This window comes from Trichomycterus rosablanca, chromosome 11 (assembly GCF_030014385.1).
Source record: "Trichomycterus rosablanca isolate fTriRos1 chromosome 11, fTriRos1.hap1, whole genome shotgun sequence".
Taxonomy (NCBI): domain Eukaryota; kingdom Metazoa; phylum Chordata; class Actinopteri; order Siluriformes; family Trichomycteridae; genus Trichomycterus; species Trichomycterus rosablanca.
Window position 1 is genome coordinate 17553176 of NC_085998.1, and position 22904 is coordinate 17576079.

The 22904-nt window shown below is 39.9% G+C and overlaps 1 protein-coding gene across 1 annotated transcript in view; it reads left to right on the top strand.

Annotated features, from left to right (window-relative positions):
• The first annotated feature begins 39 nt into the window (after window positions 1-39).
• The window catches only part of glg1b (golgi glycoprotein 1b), a 59149-nt gene continuing 36284 nt past the window's right edge, over window positions 40-22904 (top strand). Inside the window, exons 1-8 of the mRNA XM_063005223.1 lie at window positions 40-332; window positions 16545-16574; window positions 17733-17819; window positions 18505-18720; window positions 19097-19300; window positions 20724-20795; window positions 21043-21229; window positions 22379-22593. Of these exons, the coding sequence (XP_062861293.1) occupies window positions 45-332; window positions 16545-16574; window positions 17733-17819; window positions 18505-18720; window positions 19097-19300; window positions 20724-20795; window positions 21043-21229; window positions 22379-22593 (1299 nt within the window). The 5' untranslated portion in view covers window positions 40-44. The remainder of the gene's footprint in view (window positions 333-16544; window positions 16575-17732; window positions 17820-18504; window positions 18721-19096; window positions 19301-20723; window positions 20796-21042; window positions 21230-22378; window positions 22594-22904) is intronic.

Here is a 22904-nt window from a genome sequence, read left to right on the forward strand (position 1 = left end):
CGAAGATGGCGGCGTGTAGACGTGTTGGGTTTATCCTGCTGCTCATGTCCCACTGTTGCTCTGTGTTTCCAGTACAGGGGTTGAAACAGCAAGCTAACGGAAACCCTCATCCTCCGGTGGTGCCCATTAACCGACAGCTAAAGTTGGGGGTTCAGAATTCGCCGAATGTCGCGGGTGCTGTGGCGGCGTTTGCGGTGTCTCAGGGGAAGCGGGTGGCCGCCTGGAAGCTCGCGGAGGAGGAGGCCTGCCGGGAGGACATTATCCGGCTGTGTCCCAAACACACCTGGAATAATAACCTAGCGGTACTGGAATGCCTACAGGACAGAAAGGAGGTGAGCTGGACATGTAGCTGAGTACTTCTTGCTTCAGCACTTTGCTTTTGTTGACTTTGAACTAAGTCAGCTGTTCTGTGGTTAACGTTAACTTGACTACAAATAGGGAAACTATTACCAGTAACATCCCAACATTGTTTGCGTTTGTTGGTTTTGCTCTGTTTTTTGGGTTTGACAGTAAATGTAGATTTTGACTAAAATTTCAAATGATGATAAACAGTAAATGATAAACATGACAGTCACGCCTTCCTTTCACATGAAAGCCGCTCGAAGCCAGCCGCCCTAACCGCTGCACCCAGACAGTAGAACAGAACACGAACAGTGGCAACATTTTAACTCAATAGTTAAAAACTTTTCTCTTTTAGTGTACATATGTTCATTGTTTCATTTTTTTTAAACCTCACTTTTTACCCCTTGGGCTATTTTACCAAGTGTACTACTTTAAACCAGTGGTCTTCAATTGGCCAGTTTCCATTGCACAGTATGCACTAGTACTGTACGTGTTTACATTTATATTTTAGGCGTTTAGCAGACGCTTTTATCCAAAACAGTATTGCAGTATTGTCACAGTATATTGTCTAAGCAATTAAGGGTTGAGGGCCTTGCTTTAAGGGCCCAACAGTGGCAACTTGGCAGTGGTGGGGCTTGAACCAGCAACCTTTTCATTAACCACTAGGTTACAACTGTTTAAATACCACAAAAATGTGTACTGTAGTGGTAATGTGTTCCCATTTCCCAGTCACCAGTACTGTACTTAAGTACCTGTTCTAAATCTGGTTACCTGCTTGACCAGGGATCATGTGTACTGAAGCCTGCTGTATGGGGTTGTTAAAACAGTGTAGAACATAAATTGCCCAAGCCCTGTGATGGGTTGGTGCCCTGTCTAGGGTATTCCTGTGTTTCCTAGTAAAGCTGGACTTGCCACTACCCTGACCAGGATAACGCAGGTGATGAAAATGAAGTGATGGGAAAAATGTGAAAAGTAAGCTCTTTATATTGTTCTGTGTAGTGTGCTAATGACCAGGAGATAAATTCCAAACAATAAATAGACTATGTCATTTGTATTGTTGTTGTTAGGGCTCGGTGGTATAACCAAAAATTTGTATCACAGTATTTTTTTTAAGATTCGAATGCTTTCACAGTATATCACGGTATGTTTATTTTTTTTGTATGACTGGGACTTGTCTGTGGCAGATTTGACTGTCATAAGTAAATAGAATATAAAACATTTTCATTTCACCATGTATATAATGAAGGTTTTGAGTACTAAGGTTTGCTCGGCCCCACAAAATGACACCATATATGATGGAAACAGTACATGTGAAACAGGTGCAATATACAGTATATGTTTATTAATATAGTATTTATGTATTATACAATTATCGTTATCCCTCCCTTTAACAAATAAAACATTTGCAGTCTCCCCGTCACCACTGATAAAGTGCACAGTGATAGTTATACTGAGGTATGACTTCACTGATTGTAAAACTTGATCACATTTCTGTTGTAGAAAAATGGACCACTTTATATATCTACGCTTCCAGCTTGCTTAGATGTTGTTGGTACAATCGTGCCCCGACAAACCGTACAGTATATAGAGTTTTAATCTGTGTCAGAACCATTTCTTTGCTGATTCCTCTCTCATCTGTTAACACTGTTATACTAACGCAACCTGGTTAACAAGTGAGCTGTATCTAATCTGCACAGCGCTTCATAGAGCTTTTAGCGGCGAACAATATTATATGATTTGTGTCCTATTGAAGCCTACAGCTGTTGTAGTAACTGTGCTATGGTATGGCAGTATATGAAAAATCCATACCGTACAAAGAATCAAAGTGGCAGGTGGAATCAGTGGCATCTTGGCAATGGAGTGGCTTGAACCAGCGCCTCTTCAATTAATAGTACAGTTCCTCAACCACTAAGCCACTGCTGCCCTTGTTTTATTTTAACAACTTTCTGGAACTTGATATAAACTTTGTAAAAATGTCCTGTCACCCTGCAGCTTAATGTATTTAATTTCTCTGTCATAACATTTGTGCTAGGAACATAGTAGTTGTTGCTAAAACAGCATAGCCATACATCTAAACATCAAAAGAACGGTAAAGGCATTGGGGCAAGGTGTTCATATGTTTAGTATAATTTTGGAAACTGTCTGAGAACATAAAGAACTTGGTGTACAGATGAGGGTACTGTTATATGTTTACATTTTATTATCTGTGCATGATAAATCAAAAGCCACCATTAAATTTAGTTAACTTTTCTTATATTACACTGGGTGTGAATACAGCAGTAATTTATATCGCAGATAGCTTCACATTTACAATAGACCACTGAAGTCGTGTCGTCATATTGTAGTCCACGCCATGCTGTTATGCCCATATTTGGTAACCCGGGTCTAAGAAAAATTTTGAATGGGAAAAATGAATGGAAATTTCCAAAATTGCAAATCTCGCATCCTGTATCCTGAAGAGATTCTTCTGTCTTATCACTGGATCCTCTGAATTACATAACACTCGTTAAAGAGTCAAAATATGAATATTGCTACATGTAAGCTAATGCTACTGCGCACTGAATTGATGTCACTAGACTGGAAGCCTCTTAATTTTTTCTTTTTTTTTCTTTTATAAGCCTCTTAAATAACAGCACGAAGCAGCGCGATTCACCAGTGTAACAGTGGGGTAATATTCACAAGTTTTAGTTTATATTTTTAGTAGCTAGCTACATTAAAGTAGAAAGCAAGGATGGTTGGGTGTTACGCCTTTGGTTGTACTCAACAAAAGCGGGCTGCTCTTTCAGTCAATTCGATTGGTGTAGTTCAGTAATGCGCAGTAGCATTAGCTTTCGTGTAGCATTATTAGTGTTACGATTCTTTAAAAACCTCGTAGTTCAGAGGATCCAGTGATGTACAGGAGAAAAATGTGTGTAGGGTTCTGAATGTTTATTTAGCACAGGATGCGTTAAAGAAGATTTTTTGAAAACCCCATTCATTTTTCTTATAGGAAATCTGACTTAGACCCGGGTTTCCAAATATGGCCATAACAAGGACTACAGAATGACGCACGACTTCAGTGGTCTATATACAGTTGGAATTGGAAATGTTCATCCTCCTTATCGTAAATAGTATCATGGTGATGTGAATTAAGTGAAATTAATAGAATGAAAATTTATAACAAGAAGTTATAGAGAGTCAGTAAACAGAGAAATCATTTATTGATACATTCAAGCTATTTTGAGTTTCACTGAAAAATAGTTCTCTTGACCAATGTCTATGTGCACTTTTATTCAACCTCCAGTTCTCAGTACTTGGTGGAACATTGTTTTTCCTTAATAACCACTAATAAGCGATTTCAGTAAGTGCTACCAAGCTTCTGACACCTCTCGTGTGAAATCTTCTTCTTCTTTTTCTCATGCAAAAGCTTTCAGTTCATTAAAGTTTAATTGCTTTGTGATGCAACCATTTTTTAAAAGCCCACCAAAGATTTCTATGGTATTTTAATCTTAAAATCTTTAAAAGACTGAGAGAGTCACGCCAGGATATTCCAGGAATGATTACTTAACCAAGCTTTGGTGGACTTGGGATTATTGTCTTGCTAGAAAGTCCAATTATTACCAAGGTTCAATTTCACCACAGAACAGAACGCAGAACATTCCTCCTCAAAATGCAGTCGCCTATATTTCTGCCAGTCACATGGTCAAAATTGCCAGGAAAAAGAAGAAAGCCTTTATTTGTCATATATACATACACACATGTACAGTACAATTAAATTCTTTTCCCCTCATATCCCAGCTTGTTTTGGAAGCTGGGGTCTGAGTGCAGGGTCAGCCACTGTACAGCGCCTCTGGAGCAGACTGGGTGGCAACATAGCAGACATGGCTGCGCAGCAGATTCTGCATTTGAACCAACAATCGTCCGGTTGATAGGCCGAATCTCTTTTTTTTTTTTTTTTTTGCAGTAATACAGTTTTTTTCTTTACTGTCCTGATGAGATTGCTAGAGCCTCTACACAAAAGCTCAGTCTTTTTCCCAGTCAGGCAGGTTTGCTGCTATGCTGTAAGTTTGGATCTTCCAGACAGTATTCCCAATATGAATGTTCAAGGTGTTAATAACAGGGCAGTGGCAGTACGAAGATTTCTGAGTTATTGTTATTGCATTCCCAATGGTTTAATCATGTTGTAACCCAAATTTAGGTCATACAGACAGGCATTAGGGTTTAAGATAAGACATTATTTAGGGGTTAAGTAATTGTGACAGGGCAGCATTAACTAAAGGTCCTGATGGTCTAAATTACCACCACATTTATCTAGCTACAAAAATGTAGCTCTGCAGAAAAGTTATCGACCAAAATCCTTATTTTTGGGTGCCTGAATATATCCAATTGCAACTGTAAATGAAGAACTGCATCTTGCCATGAATGTATTTTCTGAGTCATTTTTATTTGTCCAGTGTTCTCATTCAAAAATCCTTATTCAGATTTATAAAAAAAAACTGCTTAACAATAATTTTTAATACACTATAAGCATGATTATCAAATATATGTTGTTATTATTGCTGCTGCTTTCAGAAGGTATTTAAATCAGCTGTGGGATACATCAGCATGCAGATTGTACCTAGAGCAGTCACATTCATTACCCAGTCACCTCCCTGGATTTATTTGTGCTAATGGGGGTTATACAAGATGACTGTGATTAATCCTCAGGTTTCACAGTGCCACATTGTTTATGCATTGGCAAACATCAGTTTATTGAAATCTGTTGACTTTTTAAACCATTTTGCTGTTTAACACATTAACATTAGCTGGAGATGCTGTAGTTGTATTACCTGTGTGTATTTAATAATGTTTTTATACACCCACTGTGCACTTTTTTGTCTTGAAAGTACATTTATCAGGCATTTTAAGAGCTATACCTACCATATAAATGCACTGTCGGTATACAATTTCTAATTGTAGCCCATCTGTTGCACTTTACAACTCGTGAGCCCCCTCCACCTTGTCTATAAATCAAAACAGACCCCCATCAGACCCACACTGATCGTATATTGTTTGGGTGACCATATACTATATGGTATTGCTAACATGGTGAAGACAAGGGTGTATGGTGTTTGTGTATAAGTTCGTCAGGTGCAGCAGTGTTGGGATTTCTAAATACTATAGAAAACTATTTAAATTACTTTGTTCAATACGCTGTGTAAGGACCCTGATTGGCAGAAGAGATGCCTGTGCAGAATGCAAGGGCGAGAAGAGGAGGGCTGTATACAGCAACGTGTACGAAGAGGCGTGTACAGCAACGTGCTCTCCTCTCCTCTCTCAGCAGCGGAAGACAAAATTGAGTGCACTAAATTGGGAGGAAAATGGGGAGAAAATGCATTAAAAAAAAAAAACCAAAAAACATGTGGCTGAAGGTCAGGTGACATTGTGACCAAAATAAGTTCTGTTAAATCATGGGATTGCTGGGATTCACTTAGAGAGACTGAGCTTATTTAGGATGCTCACAAATATTTCATTGTTGTCTGGTTACATACAGTGCCCTTCTGTGATCTAAAGCCAACATGGCAAAAATAATGAACCAATATGACGTTTGTGTCCATCTGTGTGAGATTTAAAAACATTTTTTTTTCCTAATTAAAGAAAAGCGTTACAGCTCTGCTGTAGTCATTATGGCCACAGGTTTAATGTAGCATGTTTCCCCTTGTGGCACACTGTTGCCTCAAAGCAATAAGGGCCTGGGTTTGATTATTTTCTGTGTGGAGTTTGCATGTTCTTCCTGTGTCCGAATGGGTTTTCCCCCGAAGGCTCTGGGTTCCTCCAACAAGACATGATGTAAGGCCAAGTGTGAGTGTGTGTGTTTGCGTGCCCTGTGATGGACTGGTGACCTGTCTGTGGTGTTTCCTGCTCGATGAATCAAACCCACCGCAACCCTGCTCAGGATAAAGTGGTGGTAAAACAGACAGTGAATGAATTTCAATTTGACTTACTTGGTCATTTAGCAGCTTAGGCTGTTTGTTAGAGCAGAAACAAGAATTGGCTCTTTAGCTTTCGGTCACTTCGTTCTGCTCCAGTCTTTATCTCAAAGTCCAGAACCTTTGGCTGTGACATCCATGTTTTTTAAGGCAGAAAATTTTCTCATTAATTTCTGAGGATTTTTTTTCCCCCTGAAACATTTTTCATATCTTCAAGTGTGTAAAAATGCTGACCTAGCCATTTCCCTAAAGTTCTGCAGTGCAGCCATTGTAAAATGTATTCTGTTCATGTTCTTAGATAGGTAGTTTGTCTTCCCATACAAAGGCTGTGTATCCTCCAGTAGTAGTGTGTTAGCATCACTTTATTTGAGATTAGGTTGAATATTTAAATTTATTTTAGGCAAGCAATACCTCTGGACCCAAGGTCCTACTTTAGGGAATTCTCAAACAAGCCTGTCAGAAAAGTGCTTAATGTATTTTAATTAGCCTTCTGACTTGACTGTTGTTATTTTTTTTTCTATTCTAGTTCTTTGTCTGACTACATCTGTGTGAGCTGTTTTTGCACTCTTGCCATACAAAATGAGAAATATTTGAATAATACTTGGAGGTTGAGAGAGGCAGTGGACAGGTTGCATTTGGTGATTAGGGTGAGGATTTGTTGCACTCGATCTAGAATATACACAGATCAGCCATAACATTAAAACCATCTCCTTGTTTCTACACTCACTGTCCATTTTATCAGCTCCACTTACCATATAGAAGAACTTTGTAGTTCTACAATTACTGACTGTAGTCCATCTGTTTCTCTGCATGCTTTGTTAGCCCCCTTTCACCCTGTTTTTCAATGGTCAGGACCCCCACAGGACCACTACAGAGCAGGTATTGTTTGGGTGGTGGATCATTCTCAGCACTGCGGTGACACTGACATGGTGGTGGTGTGATAGTGTGTGTTGTGCTGGTATGACTGGATCAGACACAGCAATGCTGATGGAGTTTTTAAACACCTCACTGTCACTTCTGGACTGAGAATAGTCCACCAACCAAAAGTATCCAGCCAACAGCGCCCCATGGGCAGCGTCTTGTGACCACTGATGAAGCTGATGTCTAGAAGATGACCAACTCAAACAGCAGCAATAGATGAGCGATCGTCTTTGACTTTACATCTACAAGTTGGACCAACTAGGTAGGAGTGTCTAGTAGTGTGGGCAGTGAGTGGACACGGTATTTAAAAACTCCAGCAGCGCTGCTGTGTTTTATCCACTCCTACCAGCACAACACACACTAACACACCACCACCATGTCAGTGTCACTGCAGCGCTGAGAATGATCCACCACCCAAACAATACCTGCTCTGTGGTGGTCCTGTGGGGGTCCTGACCATTGAAAAACAGGGTGAAAGGGGGCTAACAAAGCATGCAGAGAAACAGATGGACTACAGTCAGTAATTGTAGAACCACAAAGTGCTTCTATATGGTAAGTGGAGCTGATAAAATGGATAGTGAGTGTAGAAACTAGGAGGTGGTTTTAATGTTATGGCTGATCAGTGTATATACATATGTACACTCAAAAATGCGACTTCTGTACCTTTGCTCATAACTTGCAAATGTTGATCAATCTTTAATATTCTTTCACCTTAACAATGTAACTTGCAATTGGAAAAACAGGTAATCGATGTTGAATTCGGTCATAAATAGGCATTTTTTGTTCACATGTTGAGGATGTCATGCCTTGTTAATATGAAAATATTATTGTTGGTGAAAAACATTGCACAAGATATTGTAGCTACACACCTAATGCCTAGTTCACACTACATAATTTTTGCCCTGATATTTGTTTGCCAACAGTTTGCAGCTAGATGTGGCAGTTCGGAAGCAAGTCGGCATTCGCTCGGGCTCGAAAGTCGGCTCTCAATCACTGTGTGTGAACTGCTCAACGACTCGATCAGAGCAGCTCAAAAACAATATCTAGCATGCTAAATATCTGGACCTGTCGGAGACTCAAAATCCTCTATTGTGAAAAGTTATCCAATCAGGGTGTAATTGGCAGAGAATGCAGTGTCGAGCTAGAGCCAGTGACAATGCAAGATACAGAGTGAGGGGAAACCTGGGGAAGGAGTTGTAAATGTGTCAGTCAGGGGCATAATATAGTTTCAGAATACATTGACACACACAAGCTTTACAGTATTTGTGACCTTATCGTCCACGCCAAGCCATAATAATAGGGATGCATCGATACAATTTTTTTCCCAACCGAGTACGAGTACAAGTACATGTATTTTTGTACTTACCGATACCTATTTAGAATACCTTTTTTTTTTTTTTAAACAAAAACACACGTGAGAAGTTTAATGATACCACGTCCAAAAATGCACGTCAACAAGTAGCGAGTGATCAAAGTGTTTGTGCGCTGACGTGATGAAATCAAGGAGGAAAAATAAATGAATCTGAGTGGATTTGGCAACACGAATAGCATGGATTGTTCTATAGTGAGTTGGAGGTTAATAAATATTTTTGCGATGTTGGTGTTTGGTTGTTATGTTTTGTAGAGAACGATCAGGTCAGAAATACTGTAAAACGTGTGTGTGTGCCGGTGTATTCTGATATAAACTATATTATTCCCCTGTCCCACCTCCCACCTGTTTACACTCCTCTCCTGCGTTTCCCCTCACGCCGTATCCTGCGTTCTCACTGGCTGTTTGACATGTCACTCATTCCCAGTCGCACATCTCAGATCAGATATCTGACGTGCTAGAAAACTCGAGCGCTCGGTGAGCCGGTCGGATCGAGTTGTTGGATAGTTCACACTTAGTGATCGAGAGCTGAGTTGTGATCGGTGAGCGAACGCCGAGTTGCTCCCGAGCCGGCAAATCTAGCGCCGACCAGCCACTGAGCGAAAATCAGGGCAAAAATTGTGTAGTGTGAACTAGGCATAACGCAGCAACGTGCACTAGGCACACGGTATCGGATGTTTAGTATCGGAGCCTCGTTTGCGAGTACGAGTACAAGTTAATGAGCGCGGTATCGGGCAAATACCCGATACCAGTATCGGTACTCATGCATCTCTACATAATACCAATGCTGCATTGCAAATGTATTTATTTACATCCAGTCCCTGTTGGCCACGTAGCCAAACCCGGTCTATCTTAATCTTAACCCAGATTCTTTACTTTTCTTCCTGGCACTATCCTTCCAAACTAAAAACCCATCCCGCACATGGTATCATTAAACCCCTTGCTACTTCTTGCGTGTGTTTTCGTGATTAAGTGTAGTTTGGGAGACCAGATAGACTCGTCTGTGATTCTTCCTGGTGATAGACCGTGTAGTGTGAAAACCTCAACGACTTAAAAGACTCCCGATTACAAGAGATCAAGTTGTGTAGTGTGAACTGTACAGCTATCTGAACACGTTTATTCTGAATGCAACAGGGAATTAATTTAGAAAATTGATCAGCATTTGCCAAAGATATAAGCGAAGCTACCGAGGTGTCAGTGTATATTTTGCAGCAGGTAGTGTGAAAAATCCTGTGGTCTTCTATCTGTGTCAGCAGTGGTTTCCTCCCACCTCCTGAAAACATGCAAATTGTGAATTGGCTACTCTAAACTACCCACAGGTTTGACTTAAGAGTGGTGTGCAAAAGAGAAGCAGGGCTGCAATTCATACCAGGGTGCAACACACATTCAATTGCTTGCTCAGGCAGGTTGTATTTCTGTTTTGCATCCAGTGATTACATGTGGTGTCAGACTTACTGCCAACGGTGTCACTAATAATTAAATCATATTTTACAGATGCTTTAGAGCAGGGGTGTCAAACTCAAGGCCCGCGTGCCAGATCCGGCCCGCCACGTCATTTTATGTGGCCCGCGAGAGCTTAAACGACTGTATGATTGTCGTGATGGTTCGAGTCGTTACAGAGACGCGGTTATAATTTAACGGGACACCTGTGCCTTTAAAAGCGGCAACTGTTTACATCGTAGTCATGGCAACTAACTTTGACCTTCGCTGAGAAGCCATGTGACTTTTACGGCAAAAGAACGCGGGGTAGCGTAGTCAGTAATGTAAACAATAATAATAAATATAAATAATTATCTTGCAATATAATACAGAAGCATTGTCTGTAAGTAGTGGCGTTTATATTCTCAGTTGTTTGTAAATGTTTAGTGAGTATATCACAGCATTTTAGTTACAAATTTACTTGTAATTAAATACAATTGTTACCGTTACTATAGCAATTAGTATCTTTACACAAAATGCTAACTTGTTAGCGCTATTTTACGTTTGGTTAAATCTCATATTGTACCAGATGTAACACTTGACTACAGCTGTGTGCTTGTACTGTATTAAGTTCTTTATTGTTTTTATTGTTTGTAGTTTTACCTCATCCTGGTGCACACAGTGTATCACACAGCTGGGAAGCAAATAAAACCAACTGTATTCTGAATAGAGCTGGCTGTCTGTCTGTCTGTCTGTCTGTCTGTCTGTCTGTCTGTCTGTCGGTCTGTCTAGCTGAGAAAGGGGGATAAACTATTAGTGAGGGCAGAACAATTGTCTTAAAATACACTGTAAAATCCTACATTAACTGCATCTCTCAAAATGCAGGCTGATTTTGTGACCTGCAAAGTGACACATCCCACCAGTAGATGATGTTAAGAAATATTTACACATAATCCCAAAATGTACAAGAAGATAAGTAAGAAAATTAAGCAGAAGGAGAAAATGTAATGAAAGTGAATACAAGTTTGTGCTTCAGGAAGGGAAACCGGTGCGTCTGTGTTATGAGGCCGTGTCTGTGGTAAAGGAGGACAATATAAATGCAAAATTCAGCCTCTAAGAAAAACAACAGACCGCAATCACAGCAGGATACGTTACAATCTGCCCTTTGAGGGACACCATAATGCTGATGTGGCCCTCGGTGAAAATGAGTTTGACACCCCTGCTTTAGAGTACTGAGATCCTACCTTATTTTTGTACCTCAAATTGATAGATTTTTTAGAACAGAATATTAATAAGTCATACGTGAGGGTGGGAGTAAGAAGGCAAATGTTCAAACCCCATTTCTGGAAAATTTGGGACACTTTGTAAAATGCAGTAAATACAAAAATCTGGGATTAAAAAAAAATATATGTAAACCTTTATTTAACTGAGAAAAGTACAAAGAACGATTTCTAGTGTTTTCTTTAAATAATTGTATTTTTTAGTTTTGTATGTTTAGAATTTAATGCCTGTATCACATTTTTCAAAAGTTGGGACAGATGCATAATTGCCATTGTGTTACATCACATTTTTATTAATGGCACTTTTTAATGGTTTAAAAACTCACTCACTGTCTTAACCGCTTATCCAATTAGGCTCGCAGGGGGTGCTGGAGCCTATCCCAGCTTTTTAGTGAGCGCAAGGCACACAGTAACACCCTGGACGGGGCGCCAGTCCATCGCAGGGCAGACACACACACACTTTTTCACCTACAGGGCAATTCAGTATCTCCAATTAACTTGACTGCATGTTTTTGGACTGTGGGAGGAAAGCGGAGCTCCAGGAGGAAACCCACACAGACACTGGGAGAGCATGCAAACTCCACACAGAAAGGACCCAGACCGCCCCGCCTGGGGATCGAACCCAGGACCTTGCTGTGAGGCGACAGTGCTACCCACTGAGCCACCGTGGGTTTAAAAACTAAAGATACTAATTATTGTAGTTTTGCAAGTGGATTTTTGCCCATTTTGGTTTCAGCAGCTCAACGCTCTGTGGGTTTGTACTTTAAAGGGTGGCGTGAGGTGGTGCAGGTTTAACCTGTATTACTTGTAGTATTTGTTCTGTAGCAGTAACTCAGCAGCAGCAGTTTAACACTAGTGCTAAATTGATTTGTGCAGTCCGCTATTATGCCGCAGTTGAAGTTTCTTCTCTTGGCCATTGTGCGCTTCTTTGGCACATCCCTGAGCAAGACTTTAATTACTGGCGTAATTATCTTGCGTGGGTGCAGTAACAGCTGTGGCCTTCTTAAGAGCTAAATGGTGCCTATAAATCTAGGCTATCCCTGGCCAGGCTGCTCTTTTTGGCAGAGGTAGCGGAGGACAGGGGGGAAAAGGTGGCCGAGGCACAGCTGCGCTGCGTCCGACGCTCGCTGCACGCTCAATTTCATTTGCATTTTGAGCAGGTCGCTCATATGGGCTTTTTTTGCAGGGCTGGCTGCAAACAAAGAAGCCTGCTGTGACTGATGAGATATTCCTGAGGGACTCTGGGTTAACAGAGTTTGATTGAATCGTAACAGGCAGAGAATGAAATGAAATGGCAGGACGCTTGATCAAGTTGATTTGTTGATCTGGTTTGAATGGAGGTGATTCAGTTCAAAGCGTTTGGAGAGAGCATTTATATGTGTGTATCTCAGCGGCAAGCTATCCATGTGCCAGAATGGGGTCTCGGTACCAAAGTCTTGGTATTTTTTTTAATCAGTTCTGTCAAATATTATACAAAATCAGCATACCCTATCATTAATAAAACTTTTTTTTAAACCATGCCTACGTAAATGATGGATACAAACAACTACAAAGAAATCTTCACCTCAGTCCCCCCCAAAAAAGCTGATAAAATTCTTAGAAGCACTCAAGGACTTAAAACGTGATATAAGATCTCAACTCAACTCTACACCCTAACAGTTACTCAAACAACACCTTAATCTATATAAAGTCTTTTCATGAATTCCTATAAAGAAACATATCGACCCCCACTTTGACTTTTCAAAGATGGAACCTTTTATTCAGCCATGATAATAGCTATAGTGCTGATTATGGAGATTTGACGACTGTAGGGCGGCACAGTGGCTCGGTGGGTAACACTGTTGCCTCACCACAAGAAGGTCCTGGGCTCGATTCCCTGGTGGGGCAGTCCGGGTCCTTTCTGTGTGGAGTTAGCATGTTCTCCCTGTGTCTAAGTGGGTTTCCTCCCACAGTCCAAAGACGTGCAAGTGAGGTGAATTGGAGACACAAAATTGTCCATAACTGTGTTTGTTGTGCACAGTTGTGTGGATGCATAATGTAGTATTGTGGACAAGTACTGGCCGATATGTACGTATGTCCCTGTCCCTGCAGATAGGTATTCTTTGTTTACAATAACAAAGGATTATTGCATTTAGGAACCGATAAGCAGAAACGAAATTTTGTTTATACCTGGTACCTGGTGTTGCCATGACATATTAATGCCCATGGTTTTGGAATATAGTGTCCAACAAGCTCATTGTAAGGTGTCCGGATACTTTTGACCATATAGTGTTTATCCATGTAAAGTCAAATCCACAACACAGTGTGCATAAAAATGGGGTTAGAATACTTTCTGAATCCACTGTAAATAAATGTCTAATCTAGTGCTTTATCCTAGTCAGGGTTGTGGCGGGTCTGGTTCTGTCAAGAATCACAGAGTGCAAGGCAGGAATCCTGCAGTGAGTGCCAATCCATCTCGTGGATAGCCAGTCATTTCCGTGTAGACACCCGCTGAGATTCAAACCCAGATCTAAGTGAACTAGCAGAATAGTATGCTTATAAAGAGAAGTATGCACTTGAGGTAGATTAAATAGTTATTTAACGTGGTCCTGACCCAGACTATATATTTGCAAGCAAAAGGGCAGTTGTAGCCCAGCAGGTAAGGTTCTGGACTAGTAATCCAAAAGTCGCTGGCTCAAGCCTCACCACTGCCAGGGTGCCACTATTGGGCCCTTGAGCAAGGCCCTTAACCCTCAATCGTTTAGACAATCTCCTGTCACAGTACTGTAAATTGCTTTAGATAAAAGTGTCTGCTAAATGCTGAAAATGTAAATATGAATGTAAAACCAACTTTTACCAGAGGAACATCATGTGCTTGAGACAGTGTGGGCTTGCTGTGCTAATAATAGTGGTAGTGGTCTTGGGTGGAGAATAAAAAAGCTGTTATTAAAAATGGGCAGCATCCCTCAACGTGGTTGTACCTGAGGGATTTCTGAAACAGGCCTGTCAGGAAAAAATTTTTATACTGGTTTTTAATTCAAGCTGTCATGAGTTTTCTGTGTTTTTTCATCCTTGTAGTTCAGACTAGATCTTATGAGTTCCTGGCTTTAAAATGATTATAAAAAATAATATCGCATGTTCTCTTATCACAGTCATAATTGTCTTGTTTTTCTTGTTAGGCTGCCACAGTTGATGCTCTTTTAATTATGGTGTCTATGACTTTCAATGTGAGGGGTAAACAAAATTGTTCTTCTGTGTACCTGGAGCTAATTGGGGTGGATCACGTTCTGCCTGTTCTGTCATGTAACCTGTACCAGGATTGGGTTGTGATGGGATGTTAGAACACTCTTCAAAAAGTGTTGCGTATTGATTATCAATTCGGGATGATCATGATTAATCAAACAATGACCTCCTTGTCAGGTGCTGGTTAATCGCTTAATGCTGTTGGTTAAAACGTCATTTAACTCATTACCAGCTGTTATTTGATTCCATTTGAGAGTGCTGCTGTCTGTACAGAGGAGGGGCGCCAATTCAAAACACATTCCGTTATCAGATAAAATAATTTGGCAAATTTTGCATCTCATCAATAATGAATTAACTAATGATCCATGAATTTAATGTTTAATTCATATTATGATACTATACAATACTAATGATCAAGAATAATTTAATAATAATTTAACAAAGCAGCACATTCAGCAGGCACTCAGGCAGAGATCTGGTTTGAATCTCAGCGGTGCTATTGATCCAGCCAGGCATCTACGAAGACATGACTAGCTATGTCTGAAGGGATGGGGGATGCCGAATCCCTGTGATGGATTAGCGCACTGTTCAGGGTATTCTTGCCTTGCGTCCAGTGTTTCCCAGTGAAACCAGACCCAACGTGACCCTCACCAGGATTGCTGACATAAAATGGAAGAAATAATCGTGTTTAGCTGTTAGTAGCCAAAGACTTAACCTCAAGTGAGTAAAAACAATAAACATTAATTTAGCTTGTAAATAAATGATACGCTTGATTACTGGTACAGGTCTGTCCAGCATCTGTTATGGATTAAATTCTAATGCATTTCACTAGTTGACTGCCCTTAACGTTATGAATCCCCCATCGTACTAAATAATAGCAGTTTTAGACATCCTTGGGGTCTCCCAAAAAATAAATCGATCATAATCTAAAACAATCTAGTAAATTGCTCAAGGGTCCTTGTTTCATGCTCTTTATATTAAGTTAAATTAAATGCACATTTTTGTTTGCAGAAAGGATTTTACTACTTTACTAAAGCACTCAACAAAGTTGTATTTTTTCCTTCCAAATCTTGTTGTATCCAATCAACCTATTGCATTACGCTTCCTCTCTACCGATGTTGACCTCCACCCTAACTAAAAACTGTGACTAACACACGCCCCCTCTGACATGTGCAGTAGCTGACTGCATCTTTTTACCTGCACGAGCGAGTTCATATGTGGATCAGCTTTGTGTATGGAGAGCCACACCCTGTCTACATTATCCCTCGTCTCTGTGCAGGCGCCATCAATCAACCAGCAAAGGTCATAACTGCTTTAGTTATGAGGAATCCCCTCGGACATCCTCCCTTAAACAACAGACAATCGTTGTTCATGTAGGTGCCCAGTATTTCATATTTATATTTTTTTATATATAAATACAATAGTAGTTAATGTAACAGAGATGATTTTTATCATATAAAATGCAGAAAGTAAAATGCTGTACAGTTTCTAGCCTGACCTCTTAATTGTGTAAGATAAAAGACTCTATGAAGGGTTATTACCAGCATGTACATTATACCTCTAATATAAGAACCAAGTCCATAAAACTACACCAACCAGCGGCTTTTTCCTCTTTCATCTATGAGGCCGTATTAATAATTAATAATGCAACATGTTGTAAATGGATGTGCCTTTCTCTTCATCTCAGGAACAGGTGTAAATACTTATGACTATTAATAATTTATAATGCTGCAGCTCAGTATTCATGTTAAATGTCTCTAGGATATTTAAAGGACTTTTACTGTTTTGAGGCACAAGCACAAGTGAAATAAGGAGGGCATTGGGGCAAGCGTCTGTGCGTGCTAGTACTCTCTGTCTTCCACTGATTGGTAAAAAGATGTGATGAGTTTATCTAATGTTTGAGCTACCTATGTTTGATTCAAAATGTTATTTAAATTCATTAAACAGCTAGATGGGGAAAAAGTGAACGTCTGTCAGCTTTTGCTTTTAATCAGCTGTTAATGAAGTTCCGTCTTCTAATGATCTTTCTCTCTTCTCTTACAGGACATGGAGATCGCTGCAGACTGTAATCATGTAAGTGTCTTATAACTTAATATAAGTGTTGGTGTTAGCCAAATCACAACTATCAGTTTGAACTCTGCCATATTTATTTAGTTTAACATTGTTCTTTGTTTCTCTCATTTACTCACACACAAACGTTTAGCAGTCTGAATAGAATTCACAAGTACCTATAGCTTGTGTGCATTATTGTTGTGGAGAAAACTGCACCAGCAGAATCTGACAAATGTGCTTATGTTTGCACTACACACTGCATGTACAGTCTAATCCTGAGCAGTTTGCACCTTATGCAAAATGGATAAAAAGAGATCTTTAAAAATGTGCTTGTTTGTCTAGCTTAGTCTTGCACTGAAACTTAGGACTGCAACTAGTGATTATGGGGATATTTTATAAATCTGTCCTTATTTATTTATTTATTTTAATTAAAAGGTTAGTTGGTCATTTTTTTAAATCAATATCAATTTAAAAAATCATTTAAGAAGCAAAATTCTCAAGTGAGAATGGTGCTTTTAAATAGTGACACTTTGTTCCATTGAATGAACTTTAAAGACCTTGATAGTTTTGTCCTGTAAAAATGTCTTAAGAAAAAAAAATCAATATTTACTTCTTTAAGTTAGTTAGATTGAAGTTTAAAGTGAGCGGTGCATGTGTGCTTAACCTCCTACATTCTGCAGAGCTTTTAATGGTGGCAGTTTGCATAGGCCTGTAATTTGGGTTTGCTGAAAATAGAATTCTTTCAGGCTTAATTATGCTGCAGTTCACATACCAAATTGTTTCTTCACATGGATTATGTAAATAGATAAATTTTTTGCCAGCCTTACTAAAGATGTGTAAAAAAAAAAAAAGATGTGTATAAAAATAGATTGTGGTTTGGCTCCGGAATACGAATACTGAAAATACTGCTGGGAATTTGAACCCTAGATGCCAGCAGTAGTTGGCTAGTATAATTTAGCCCAGGTTTTATTCATTTATATTTATTTTTATTTGCCACTTTACTTGATTCAAGTCTGATTAAAAACCCTTGTCACTCACTCTGCATGCTTGTTCTAGTAGCAATCAAACATTTCAAAATACTCACAATACAATTACTGATTAAGTAAACACCTGGGTGGTGCTCTTCTTTATCATGCTGTGCTGCTTTTATTAAGATTTTATTATTTTTCCTTCCTGCAGTTGCTGTGGAACTATAAGCTGAACCTTACTACTGATCCGAAGTTCGAGTCTGTAGCTGCTGAAGTGTGTAAAAGTTCCATACCAGAGGTAAGCACTGAGACTTAGCTTTTTACCTCATTATTTTGCATTTGCTTTCATTTATATTGCTTCTTTTGAGCTTTGGTTAATATTCCTGAGATTCATAAAATACAAACCCCTTTTTTCCATCATATTGAAGAAATTTGAGTCAGTGTAGGGCAAGACCAGAAATCGTTGTTAAATGTGCATGAACCTTTAAGCCCTCAGATTACATTGCATTGTATGAGAAACCGTAATGCTACTCTGATTAAATATAGCCACATGGGCTTTGGAGTACTTTAGAAAACCGTTGTTACTTGACACAGTCCAACACTACATCATCAAATGCAACCTGAAACTCTACCTGAAACTAATTTTTCCAATTACTCTCAATTTAGTCGTATTTAATTACCCAGTTGTATTTTTTTGTCCAATGCTGCAGACTCCTACCCTGACCTAGGAAGGCCATACTTAACACACACAACCTCTGATGTGTCTCTAGTAGCAATTTTTTTTTCATCTGCACAAGGCGGGTTTACATTGCAGCTGTTTAGAGGAACCCTTCTAGCCCGACCACCCTTAGACATGGCCAATCATGTCTGTGTAGGCACCCTGCTAGCCAATACCAGGCTGCATTTATGTATTTATTCTTGTGTATATTTATTTGGATGTTTTATTTAAGGCAGACAAACTAATGTACCTTGTTCTTTTCCAGTTTAAAGAATGTGCAGATGAGGAAAAAGGTAAAGGCTATCTGATATCCTGCTTGGTGGATCACCGTGGTAACATCACAGAGTACCAGTGCCATCAGTACATCACGAAAATGACCAGTATTATCTTCAGTGATTACCGTCTCATCTGCGGGTTCATGGACAAATGCAGAGACGACATTAACATCCTGCACTGTGGAAGCATCAACTTTGGGGAAAAGGTAAGAGTTGGGTTAGCATCATTTGACTCATTTGACACAACAGCTACATGTAAACATTGAGACTCTCTTGCCCCTTTACCACTGCACACTACCATATATGTACCTATGGTACAGTGCGTTTATAGAGGTGGCACGCTGGCTAAGTGGGTAGCACTGTCGCCTCGCGGCAAGAAGATCCCCAGATCCTCCGGTTTCCTTCCACACTCCAAAGAGATGCGAGTGAGGTAAATTGGAGATACTAAATTGTCCATGACTGTGTTCGATATAAACTTGTGAACTGATGAATCTTGTGAGTAATGAGTAAGAATGAGTAACTATCGTTCCTGTCATGAATGTAATCAAAAGTGTAACCTAGCTTTTTTATCCTGTCTTTCAGGATCTGCACTCCCAGGGTGAGGTCATTGCATGTCTGGAAAAGGCTTTGGTGAGGGAAGCAGAGCAGCAGGACAAAGCTTACCAAATCCAAGACAACTGCAAGAAGTCCATCATGCGTGTGGCTGAGCTCTCGTCCGATGACTTCCATCTGGACCGCTACCTTTACTTTGCCTGTCGGGATGACCGTGAACGGTTTTGTGAAAATGTATAGTTTTTTTTATCTTACCTTAAAATTAAGCATCTTGTTCCTTAACGTTCTTCTTACTGCTAGCTTTACTTGTTTACATTCTTATGTTAATGTACCATGATTCACTCAGATTTGAGATGTGACAGAAGGCCAGGGAAAGTTGATTGGCTGTTATCCTACATTTCTACAAGTCAGTAACCAGTTGTAAGGTTGGGTAACATTGCTGCTTTATTATCTGGAAGACTCACCATTTAAGAATGTAATTAATTAAACCATTCCCAAGCTGAAATTAAGGCTATTTGTGAGCTGATTCTGAGGGGTTTTTTTCAGTAGTCCACCACCACTGAGGTCCGGGTTTGATCCTCAGCAGTGCTGTCGGCCAGTCAGTGTCTGCACAGACATACTTGGCCGAAGTCCTGTGATGGATTGGCATTATGTCCAGGGTAGTTTAGTCTTGTGCTCAGTTTTTCCTGGTGGAACTGGACTCCCCAAACTCCCAATCAATATAAAGCAGTTAATAAAAAGGACATTTTAAGTGTCTAAACCTCAAAATAAAACAAGCTACAAAATGTAGAGCAACAGGCAATTAACAAAACCAGTTAGCTTAAGTAAAGAAGTATCTCACTTGTTAGTACTACGGGGTTCATAGTGCAGGTAAACAGAATGAAGGCTGGATGTAGGAGAAGTGTTTATATTAAACAGGATTCACTTCATTGGCTGCCTGTAGATCATACACTCACCACCAGACGATGGATGGATACACAAATGGGTAGACAGATGGATAGATAGTAGGATAGATAGATAGATTGATGGGTGGATAGAGGGATGGATGGATAGATAGATGGATAGATAGTAGGATAGATAGAAGGATGGATAAGAGGGATGGATGGGTGGATAGATGGATGGATGATAGATAGTAGGATAGATGGATTGATGTATAGATGGATGTATATATGAATGGAGGGATGGATGATAGATAGTAGGATGGATGGATGGATGGATGGATAGAGGGATGGATGACAGAGGGATGAATGGATGGATGGATGGATGGATGGATGGATGAACAGACAGACACTTACAGACAAATACTGTGCTGTACTTCTCAACATGAATCATACAGACCAACACAAACATGCAGACTGAGCAATCATTGCTCTGGATTTTCTAATGTCATATATCTGACCAAAGTACAAGCGGCACAACCAGCAAAGTTATACATTCAATTATTTTATTATTTATTAACAAACTGTGTGCTGATGCTAAAAGGACAGCTACCGTTACTTAGCAACCAGAGATCAGTAGAGCGATACAGATATGGTGACTAAAATAGACTTTTTCAACCAACCAAATAATGTGTTTGGGGTTAGCTGTGGTTAGAAAACCATTATACTTTTATTCACTTCACTGATTGATTAACTTGGGCCTGTGTATTTTCTTACAGACTGTAGTTGGAGAAGGCAGAGTCTACAAATGTCTCTTCAACCACAAATTTGAGGAAGCAATGTCTGAAAAGGTGAGCTGGTCATCAAACGCTTTGCAATCCATCATGTTGAGTCGTAAGAGAAATGTAGACTTGTAAGCCTAGCCAGATGTGATTTTAAAACAGCGAAGTGGAACTATGTGGAGAACCGGTGACCCACAGCATCTAAACTGGAAAAGTGCTACATACGTTGCCTCTGAAGACCCACAGGAATGCTTTAAGCAAGCACATTGTGTTTTGTGTAAGCTTAAGAAGCTAAAATAGGAATGTCTGTCCGCAGTGCAGAGACGCCCTGACCACTAGACAAAAGCTGATTGCTCAGGACTATAAGGTCAGTTACTCTCTGGCTAAGGCATGCAAGGCTGACCTCCGCAAATACCGCTGTAACTTGGATACCAACCTGCCCCGAGCCAGAGAAGCTAGGCTCTCGTACCTATTACTCTGTCTGGAGTCTGCGGTACATAGAGGTCAGTAAATGTTCATGTAAAATATTTTAATATAATTATATACAATTAATATAGTTTCATTATTTAATTATCAGTTACCTTAACTATCATTTTAAGTGGCGATTGTTGACGTTTTGGTTGATCAAGAGTGCAGATTCTCTGTTCTATATTGCGCTGCAATATGCTTCTTACTCTTTCAATGGGAGAAAGGTCTTGACTGCAGACAGGCTAGTCTAGCACCTACATATACATACATGCTGTTGTAACATGTGCAGGTTATTTTATAACGTCTCTGGTTTGGATTTGACTCTTTCCTAAAATGTTTTTTAGAAATAAATTAGGAATAAGGCTGTGTTTACCTGTAAAATACAGTTTACCTAACTTGTTTTAATTTGCATTTTACGTACTGTGCTTTGGTCATTTCCCTTTCCACTTCATACACAGCCAGTCACAGGGCAGTTGTAGCTTAGCGGTTAAGGTACTGGACAAGTAATCAAAAGGTCGCTGGTTTAAGCCCCACCCCTTCCAGGTTGTCACTGTTGGGCTCTTGAGCAAGTGTAAATGTAAAATGGAAATGTCATGTTTGTGTAGACACCCAGTCGGCCGATAGCACCACTGAGATTTGAACCTAGTCTGTGAGTGTGTTGTAAAATTTTGTGTAGAATTTTGTTTTCTCTTTAGGATGTCTAATATGGTGCTGATTTTTTTGCCATTATTAATAACAGTGCTTGAGTGGTATCATTTGGTCAGGTCGGTAACTTTGCTGAGATTTGAACTCATGAGATTAAGCACTCCACAGTGGTCTGCTAACATATTAGTCCACTGTGGCACATGGGTGATCCAGAAAAACTAAAAAAATCCATTAATATGCAACTAAAAGGTGCAGAAAATAGGACAGGAAACAAAGGTGCATCAACACTGGGTGCAAGATGGTAATGCAGATATTCTTAGTTTTGACCTGATAGGATTGAGACTGAAATAGGTAGAAGAATTATGCACATATGTCAAATGCAGCTAGAAATAAAGTTTTCTAATGGATGAGGCAAAGAAGCTATTTCAAAGGGGACATGTTTTCAATTAATTTAACATCATATTTTCTAATTTAAGGGCATTTACATCATGTAAATGTGATTTACTGTAATCATATGACTGCTTCTTGTTCCATTGCAGGACGTACGGTGAGTGGAGACTGTCAGGCGGAGATGCTGGATTACAGACACATGTTGATGGAGGATTTCTCCTTAAGTCCCGAGATTGTGTTGCACTGTCGGGGTGAGATCGAAGCCCACTGCTCCGGCCTTCATCGGAAGGGACGAACCTTGCACTGCCTCATGAAAGTGGGACGAGGAGACAGAGGCCAGATGGACAGCCTCTGTCAGAATGCAGTAAGCATTTGATATACTGGCTACAAAATTAAGCAATGAAGCAGTGAGTGCTACTTGTGCTAGGTGTGAATTAACATAGCCAATATACACTACATGGCTACAAGTGTGTGGACACCTGTCTGTGAGCTCGTTGGACATCTCATATTATAAAATTGGCCCCTCTTAGCAGCCGCAGCAGCCCTAAATTCTTGTAGCCAGTGTTCTAAAAAACTGAGACTGTCTATGGAAATTTGTGCCCTTTTAAACAAAAGAGTGTAAAATAGTCTAGGAGCAGTTATGCCATTAAAATCCCTCTAATTATCTACTGCCAA